The following is an 8,478-nucleotide window of genomic DNA, read 5'->3' as shown; positions in this document are numbered from 1 at the left end:
ACTTCCTAGAAGAGGAAGAAGGGAAGAAAAGGGGGAGGTGACAGGAGTGTAAAGGGTGGGAGATTAAGGAAGAGGGAATGAAGGGCTAGAGAATGGAGGGAGTAAAGGGAGGACGTCAAGAAAATGAAGGGAAGAGTGAACAAATGGCTAAAATAAATTATTGACAGATCATAAATTAAAGAAGGAGAAATGAATGAAAGAGGTGAGAACAAAGGGATGGTGGGAATAAGGGGAGGAGGGATGAAAGAGGGACGATGAAGGGAACGAGATAAAGCAAGGGAGGGTGAATAAATGAATGAGGGCAGTGTAATAACGGGAGAAGAACAGAACGAGGAAGAAAGAAGGGAATCTAGGGCAGTGAGAATATGAGGAAATGCAGGAAATGAATGGATTTACAGTGAACGGTGGAAGATGATGAGAATGGAGTGGCCGTAAAAGAAGGGATAATAGAAGGAATGAAGAGGGTAATGAAGGAGGAGAGAATGAAAGGAAAAATGAAGGTTAAAGCGAGGGAGAATAAAGATGAGAAAGGGAAGAATGGAATGAAGGAAGCATGGTCAAAGTGAGTGGGAATGAGTAATGGTCAGGTGAAGGGAGTGAGAATGATGGGAATGAGTAGAGGGATGGTGGGAATAAAAGGAGAAGGAAATAAGATGAAGAGAAGGAAGGCAGGGAAGAAACTGAATGAATGAAGGGAGAATGACAGGACTGAAGCACAGAGTGAATCTTTAATCTTTCCATTCTATCTCATGTGTGTGTGTGTGCAGAGATAAGTGTGTGATGTGTTTGCTGCCAGAGGCAATGGAACATGCTGACGCCCACACACACACACACACAGATAGAAGAATTTATCACAATATTGAATCATAGTTATTCCTGTGCATGTGTGCATGTGTCGGTGTGTGAGTGTCTGTGCGTGTGTGTGTGTTGGTGTGTGTCTGTGCGTGTCGTTGTGTGTGTCTGTGCATGTGTGTCAGTGTGTGTGTCGGTGTGTGTGTGTGTGTGTGTGTGTGTGTCGGTCGGTGTGTGTCTGTGCAAGTGTGTCGGTGTGTGTGTGTGTGTCTGTGCGTGTGTGTGTGTGTCGGTTTGTCTGTGCACGTGTGTGTCTGTGCGCGTGTGTGTGTGTCGGTGTGTCTGTGCATGTATGTCGGTGTGTGTGTGTGTCTGTGCATGTGTGTCGGTGTGTGAGTATCTGTGCGTGTGTCAGTGTCTGTGCATGTGTGTGTATGTGTGTGTGTCGGTGCGTGTGTGTGTGTTTAATGATTAGACTTGACTAACTGTTTCAAAATGAAGCGCACTTGTGTGAAACACATCTATGTTTAGTTGCTAGGTGACAAAGAGTGTGAGAAAGTAAGTGTGTGTGTGTGTGAGCGAGAGAGAGAGAGAGAGAGAGCATGTTGGTGCTTGTTGTGTATCCCTGTAAAGGCCAGCCATGCAATGTGTAATAAACAGATTAGCTTTAAGGAGTGTGTTGTTTAGAGTGAATGTTGAAACTTTCCACACTGTGGTTCTTCCCAGATATTTAAAGCTCAGTGTGATAACGTGTGCATTTCATATTAATGAGCAACTGTTGTGGAAATATGTGGGTTTAGAGCCGGGTCAAACATAATTGTAGAAGCCTGTTTCAGCCAAATAAATACATTTAAAACTTTTTTTCTTTGTAACATCATCATATAGTATCTTGATATTCATTCACTCGTATATTCATTGTCGGAAACCACTTACACAGTTCAGGGTCACGGTGGGTCTGGAGCCTAGACGGAATCACAGGGCGCAAGGCAGGAACACACCCTGGAAGGGGGCGCCAGTCCTTCACAGGGTGACACACACTCACTTACACCTGTGGACACTTTTGAGTCACCAATCCACCTACCAACTTATGTTTTTGGACCGTGGGAGGAAAACAGAGCACCCGGAGGAAACCCACGCAGACACAGAGAGAACACACCACACTCCTCACAGACAGTCACCTGGAGGAAACCCACGCAGACACAGGGAGAACACACCACACTCCTCACAGACAGTCACCCGGAGGAAACCCACACAGACACAGGGAGAACACACCACACTCCTCACAGACAGTCACCCGGAGGAAACCCACACAGACACAGAGAGAACACACCACACTCCTCACAGACAGTCACCTGGAGGAAACCCACGCAGACACAGGGAGAACACACCACACTCCTCACAGACAGTCACCCGGAGGAAACCCACGCAGACACAGGGAGAACACACCACACTCCTCACAGACAGTCACCCGGAGGAAACCCACACAGACACAGAGAGAACACACCACACTCCTCACAGACAGTCACCTGGAGGAAACCCACGCAGACACAGGGAGAACACACCACACTCCTCACAGACAGTCACTCGGAGGAAACCCACGCAGACACAGGGAGAACTGTGGAGCTGTGTGACTGCGACACTTCCTGCTGCACCTTCGTGCCGCCCCAAATCTTACCTAGTGCTTCTTTAAATATTTACAGCATTACTGCATCTGTTTCTCTGAAGAGTAGTGGTTGTTACTTGAAGAACAGGTACCTTACTGATGCCCATAAATTCAGCAAAAAATGCAGAATAAGCATGTGTAAACAAATCTGTGGTGCTTTGTGGTGTAAATGCCTGAATACACAGATAAGAGAAAAAATTAAATGCTCTCCTCATTATACTATTAAGATTATATCTTTAGTTTTGGAGTCTGCAGCCCATTGCTTTTTGGCTAGACTAAGTGTAATTATTCTGTTTTAAATGAACACCCAAATGCCAGTGTGTGGGAGTAGTCTTTGGAAATATTGTGTTTATTCTTAAGTCACAGGGTTCATAAAGATATCAAAAGCAACAGTTATCTTTAGTAGACGTGGATATGTCCTAAAATCACATTTGACTGCATCAGTGAGTCTAGACATTTACCTATAGACCAAGTTTATGTGAATGTTTGTGTGAATCAGTATATATCTGTGGGGGGAAGCAGGTAGTGTCGCAGTCACACAGCTCGATTCCCGCTCCGGGTGACTGTCTGTGAGGAGTGTGGTGTGTTCTCTCTGTGTCTGTGTGGGTTTCCTCCGGGTGACTGTCTGTGAGGAGTGTGGTGTGTTCTCCCTTTGTCTGAGTGGGTTTCCTCCGGGTGACTGTCTGTGAGGAGTGTGGTGTGTTCTCCCTTTGTCTGAGTGGGTTTCCTCCGGGTGACTGTCTGTGAGGAGTGTGGTGTGTTCTCCCTGTGTCTGCGTGGGTTTCCTCAGGGTGACTGTCTGTGAGGAGTGTGGTGTGTTCTCCCTGTGTCCGCGTGGGTTTCTATCAAACTCCTGGTGAGGGAATTGAACCCACAACCTCCAGGCCCCTGGAGCTGTGTGACTGCGACACCTACCTGCTACGCCACCGTGCCACCCCACTACTTTATATGAACAAACTAAATTACGACAAAGAAGCCTTGAAGAGCCTTGTGAAGAAATCACTTGATTTGTGCTGATATGGTTTCATCTGGCTTCATTATAAAGACACATCTGAAGTTGTTTAAATCAGAGTTTATTTGATACAATCATATTATACTGTATTGTGCTTATGATATTTTATGTTTTATAATAAAAACAAAGACAAAGGTATTGAAAACATACATTGTACTGGATTCTACTCTGATCATTAGAAACAGACATTTACATTTAATACATGTGACTGGAGGACAGAGTCTATGAGGCCGGAGTTTGAAAAAGGGAGCTTCTATGATCTGAACAAATCACCCCTAATAGCGGTACCATTCCTGCATTAATATTCCCAGTCACTTATAAGTTCCTGCATGAGCCCAAACCACAGAGAGGGGACAGAGGCTGGAGAGAATGTTCTCATTTAACATTTAATTTATTTTCCTCTATGCTGTAGGCTACATGACCATGTCCACAACAACAGTCAGTGGCAGAGTTATCTCTACGGAATGATGCTGATTACCAGTTAGAGAGTGGATCTGAGGTAGGCTAGTTTATGGTGCGAATACTTCTGGGGAGGTGGTACTGGGGGAAGGGTGGTCTTATCACAATAGATAGAAGTCTGTATAAAATATTATATAATAATAATAATATTATTAATAATAATAACAATAGTATATTTATATGTGTGCATTTATAACAGTCCCTTTTATCAGGCCATGCTGCGGCACACACCCACACACAGCATGGCTCAACCACAGCAGTGACATGGGGAGAGCTGAGTGGGCATGATCTTGGAGAAGAGGGTGGACTTGAAGGCGGAGAGGACAAGGAGGCGGAGTTTTAAATAATGCCATATTTGGCCAGGTCGCTGAGCTCCATGTCCCCGAAGGCCTCCCAGGGACACACGACTGTGAAGTCTGAGGAAACAGAGCGATAAGGAATGATCATTATTGTTTCTGAGGGAAGTGTAAGAGATGAACTTCTTGTTGTAATTTACAAACCACTCACCTGTGCCAAGCCCCTCCATTCCAGGGATGTCATCCCCAAACCTGAAAAATGATAAAGAAGCTAGTGTGAGATCAGGCGCTTACCCACGGGTGTTTTCAGTCCTGTGTGTCAAGGTATGGTATATCTACTGACAAGTCATTTTTACAAGTACAGAGAGAGACTCATTCATTCATTCATTCATTCATTGTCTGTAACCCTTATCCAGTTCAGGGTCGCGGTGGGTCCGGAGCCTACCTGGAATCATTGGGCCCAAGGCGGGAACACACCCTGTACTTTTTACTCAACTGTAATAAAGTTGCCTTGCAAGATAAATTCGTAAATTCTGAGCATCGAATGCTTTAAGAGCCAATCAGCGGATCCTACATCATTTAAGCCCTCCTACAGAACAGCTCTTTGAACCATTATAATAAACTTTATTTTTATTTTATTGTTTAATACAAGGGCGGCACAGTGGCGCAGCAGGTAGTGTCGCAGTCACACAGTTCCAGGGGCCTGGAGGTTGTGGGATCGATTCCTGCTCCGGGTGACTGTCTGTGAGGAGTGTGGTGTGTTCTCTCTGTGTCTGCGTGGGTTTCCTCCGGGTGACTGTCTGTGAGGAGTGTGGTGTGTTCTCTCTGTGTCTGCGTGGGTTTCCTCCGGGTGACTGTCTGTGAGGAGTGTGGTGTGTTCTCTCTGTGTCTGCGTGGGTTTCCTCCGGGTGCTCCGGTTTCCTCCCACAGTCCAAAAACACACGTTGGTAGGTGGATTGGCGACTCAACAGTGTCCGTAGGTGTGAGTGTGTGAATGTGTGTGTGTGTGTGTTGCCCTGTGAAGGACTGGCGCCCCCTCCAGGGTGTGTTCCTGCCTTGCGCTCAATTATTCCAGGTAGACTCTGGACCCACTGTGACAAAGCGCTTACAGATAATGGATGGAGGGATGTTTAATACATTTTTCTTCTGAGTTTCTGTCTGTCCTTTCATTTACAGTGTTAGCTTGGTATTTCAATAGCTATATAAAAAGTGTCATATAATATGTGAAGTTAGCTGACACTAGTGTTAAGTCATAAACAGTGAGATCAAATTGAGTTGTAATAGTCTGTAGTATATTTGAGGAGGTGGAGTTAGCCTTTTAACTTTTTGATATTAGTTTTTTAATAGGAACTTATTTCACTGAAGCATGTGACTGCACTATAAATGTTTCCCCTTTTGACCCGAGGGGAAAAGCTGACCCCCTCGTTTATAATTAAAACTCTTGATATAGGACCTTTTACTAAAAATTATAGTTTAATAAAATCTTATTGTCTCCCCATATTATAACTGTTAAAAAGGTATGATGTTCATGGTGTCTGTTAGGTCTCGTGTTGATTACTGAGTAGCTATTATTTCCTAGCTGTTGCTAAAACTTGTGTAGTTTGTATTTTTAGATTTTTATTTGTAGGAGGAACTGAATATTGGTCCCTAAAAATGTGCATGACTCACCCTTTCTGTCCAGGTTTAGGTGCTTTGCTCTTGAATGTGCGGGCCTGCCTCTGCTTGAATTTGGGTGGCCCTTTCTTTGGCGTGGTGGGTCCAGCTCCGGCTGACGGAGTTGCCAGGGCACTGCCTGCTGGGGGCGCTGTGTTCATCCCGGACTACACCTGCTGCTTTCAGCTGAAAGAAAAAAGTCAAACAAACCCCTACAAATCAGCAGAGCTCAGAAATCGTTTGATTGATGCTGTATAATGTATTAAAACATCTTAAAATGTATCCAGACATAGTAGATGTCACCTGTATTTGATTATCTGTGGTTAGTGCCTGATTAATGATATTCAGTTTCTTTGTTAGCATAAATGTTTTATACCTGGCAGCTCTCATTAGTTGTTGCTGTGGTCACTGAGAGTTAGCCAGGGCAGCTGTGCCTAGAAGTAATCTGGATTAAGCTAATCTGTAGTCAAGATAAGCACTGCTAATTTACCCTCGGATTAATTGTTCAAGGTTCAGGGATTTGCACTGTGTGTGTGTGTGTGTGTGTGTGGATGTTTATATGGGATCTAATTACAGGTTAGTTTGAATAAGGACCTGCTGGTGGGAGGAGGTAACAGATGTAGCTTTATAGGATTCATGAAGTTAAGATTCAGAGATTAAAACTAATACTCAAACTGAAAATAAATACGCTATCTGGATAGGGCAATGATAAAATGAACTAGAAAATAATGTGAACGATTAAGTTAACTAATGTTAAGCATTAACATTCCCACATTATCAAAAGAGCCTGATGAGGTTCTCTTCCGTAATTAGCATTAGCCAAATGTAAGGCATATATTAGCATTAGCAAAACCAGCACCTGTAGAGATCTCTGTTGCTAGTTTTGCAGATACAGGTGATTGTATGGTGTATTTTTGTCAGAAAATGTAAACAAAGATTACTGATGATATCATTATTGACCTCAATATTTTCCTTTATACTGCACAATGCTAATAAGCTAGCAGGGGTCCATTTTATCACTCACAACAGCAACAACCACAAAAACAACAAAAAGCAGCAGCAGCTGTTTATGGATCTGTCTCTTTCCATAATACTCTTTCTTTTCTCTAAATATCCATCCCTCCTCCCTTCATTTCCTCTATCCGCTTAACCTCCTCCCACCCCACCCAAATTTAATGCAATCTCATTACAGCTTATTAACATCTTTGGCCTGCCAGAGTTCATCCTGTGTTATGTAAGTGTAATCTTTCTGAACTTTACCTCGAGCCTGGTCTACAGCATGCACCCTAACACCTCTGTATTGTAAATCTTCTCAGTGATGTGACTCCACGTGAACGCTCATGTAATATTAGCAAAATGGCATCAAATTGAAGCAGGTGTTTCAGCATAACCCATCGGACTCAGTTTTCAATCAAATTATAGCTACGTGATCTAAGAATATTCATTCACAGTCTCCATCTCATTGTATACAATTTATTCGATTGATATATCTTTCCATATTTAAAGGCCATGTTGTTGTAATATAATCTATGTAATGTAGAATGGACTTCAATTCCACTTTTAATGTCCATCATTAATCAGTTTTGTTGTGTTAGGACTATAAAACAGTGAATAGCACTGAGACAGAGGCATATTTAGGAGCTGTACTGATTTCTCCTTGTCAGTCAATAAAGTCTATACATCCATTCGTCTGTCCATCTAGTCACCCATCCATCCATCCCTCACTCTAAAGTCGCTTTCTCATATGAACTCTGAAAAAAGTTAGAAAAAGATCTGGAGATTTCCTAGAGTAGAGCACAGTGGGATATTTTCTGTATCAGACATGTTCTTGCAGCTGGAAATATTCCGTAACATTAGCGGCTCTACTCTTTGCATTCACACATACAGCTCTTCCAAGTAAAGTCTGGAAAAGGTCTGGATTTTCATGCACCATCCCATCATATTTTCGGCTTAATCCATTTAGGAGATGTTGTGATATATTTATCTGAAGCCTATAAAATATTTTTGTCACAGTACAAATGTTTGTGGTTGGCCGAAGACCAGTAACACTCAACAATAAAGATAAAATAGAGAATGTACATTTCAAGTAATTTTTAAATATTTAAATTGAACTTAAGTTTCTCTCTCTATCCCTGTATTTTCAGGTGTGAGTGGTCTTACCTGTCCGAGGCGTTCCTCTGGGGGGTCTCAGCTTGTGTGTGGAGAGCTGCACTTTGTCTGTATAAGTTTATGTGCGCAATGATGTCCGTGTCTTTTATACTGTCACCTAATCTCCCCATCCTTCTTTCTTTCTTTTCCCATCACGTGTTCTAAGCCAAGGTCAGCAACCACACACACACACACACACACACACACACACCCTTATGCTTTCTACCTGAGTGTGCAAATGAGAATCTCATTAGACTAGATTTAGTATAGAAGTGTGTGTGTGTGTGCCTCCTTCGCCAGACATGTGAGCTTGGGGGCTCTGGGGTGTCATAGCATTATGCTCCCCATTTTAACTCTTTTCCACAAGAAAAAAAAAACATAATTATATATTTAGAGGCTATTCCCTTAAAAAATCCCCTACACAATTTTCACACCAACCCCAAACGTACTCAAAG

General features: G+C 43.0%; 1 protein-coding gene across 2 annotated transcripts; it reads right to left on the bottom strand.

The window, feature by feature from the left end:
* Positions 1-4,134: 4,134 nt before the first annotated feature.
* LOC136700402 (retinal cone rhodopsin-sensitive cGMP 3',5'-cyclic phosphodiesterase subunit gamma-like) lies at positions 4,135-8,143 on the bottom strand. 2 transcript variants are annotated; one of them, XM_066675741.1, is made up of 4 exons: positions 8,036-8,143; positions 5,891-6,061; positions 4,434-4,474; positions 4,135-4,342 (listed from the first exon to the last, which is right to left on the bottom strand). In XM_066675741.1, exons 2-4 carry the CDS (start codon positions 6,034-6,036, stop codon positions 4,266-4,268), a joined length of 264 nt encoding a protein of 87 aa, XP_066531838.1. In that variant the 5' UTR covers positions 6,037-6,061; positions 8,036-8,143; the 3' UTR covers positions 4,135-4,265. The 2 variants fall into 2 exon arrangements, with proteins under 2 accessions (XP_066531838.1, XP_066531837.1); XM_066675740.1 differs by lacking the exon at positions 8,036-8,143 and adding an exon at positions 7,136-7,271.
* Between the last annotated feature and the right edge of the window lie 335 nt (positions 8,144-8,478).

This window comes from Hoplias malabaricus, chromosome 6 (assembly GCF_029633855.1).
Source record: "Hoplias malabaricus isolate fHopMal1 chromosome 6, fHopMal1.hap1, whole genome shotgun sequence".
Lineage (NCBI taxonomy): Eukaryota > Metazoa > Chordata > Actinopteri > Characiformes > Erythrinidae > Hoplias > Hoplias malabaricus.
Note: the sequence above shows the minus strand (reverse complement) of the source record. Positions and strands in the feature narration are given on the sequence as shown.

Excerpts from the sequence above, each read along its gene's own strand:
- LOC136700402 (XM_066675741.1), bottom strand. The coding sequence starts at position 6,036 with ATGAACACAGCGCCCCCAGCAGGCAGTGCCCTGGCAACTCCGTCAGCC. Across the intron at positions 4,475-5,890 it reads CCTAAACCTGGACAGAAAGG|GTTTGGGGATGACATCCCTG; the intron begins GTGAGTCATGCA and ends ATCATTTTTCAG. Across the intron at positions 4,343-4,433 it reads AATGGAGGGGCTTGGCACAG|ACTTCACAGTCGTGTGTCCC; the intron begins GTGAGTGGTTTG and ends CTGTTTCCTCAG.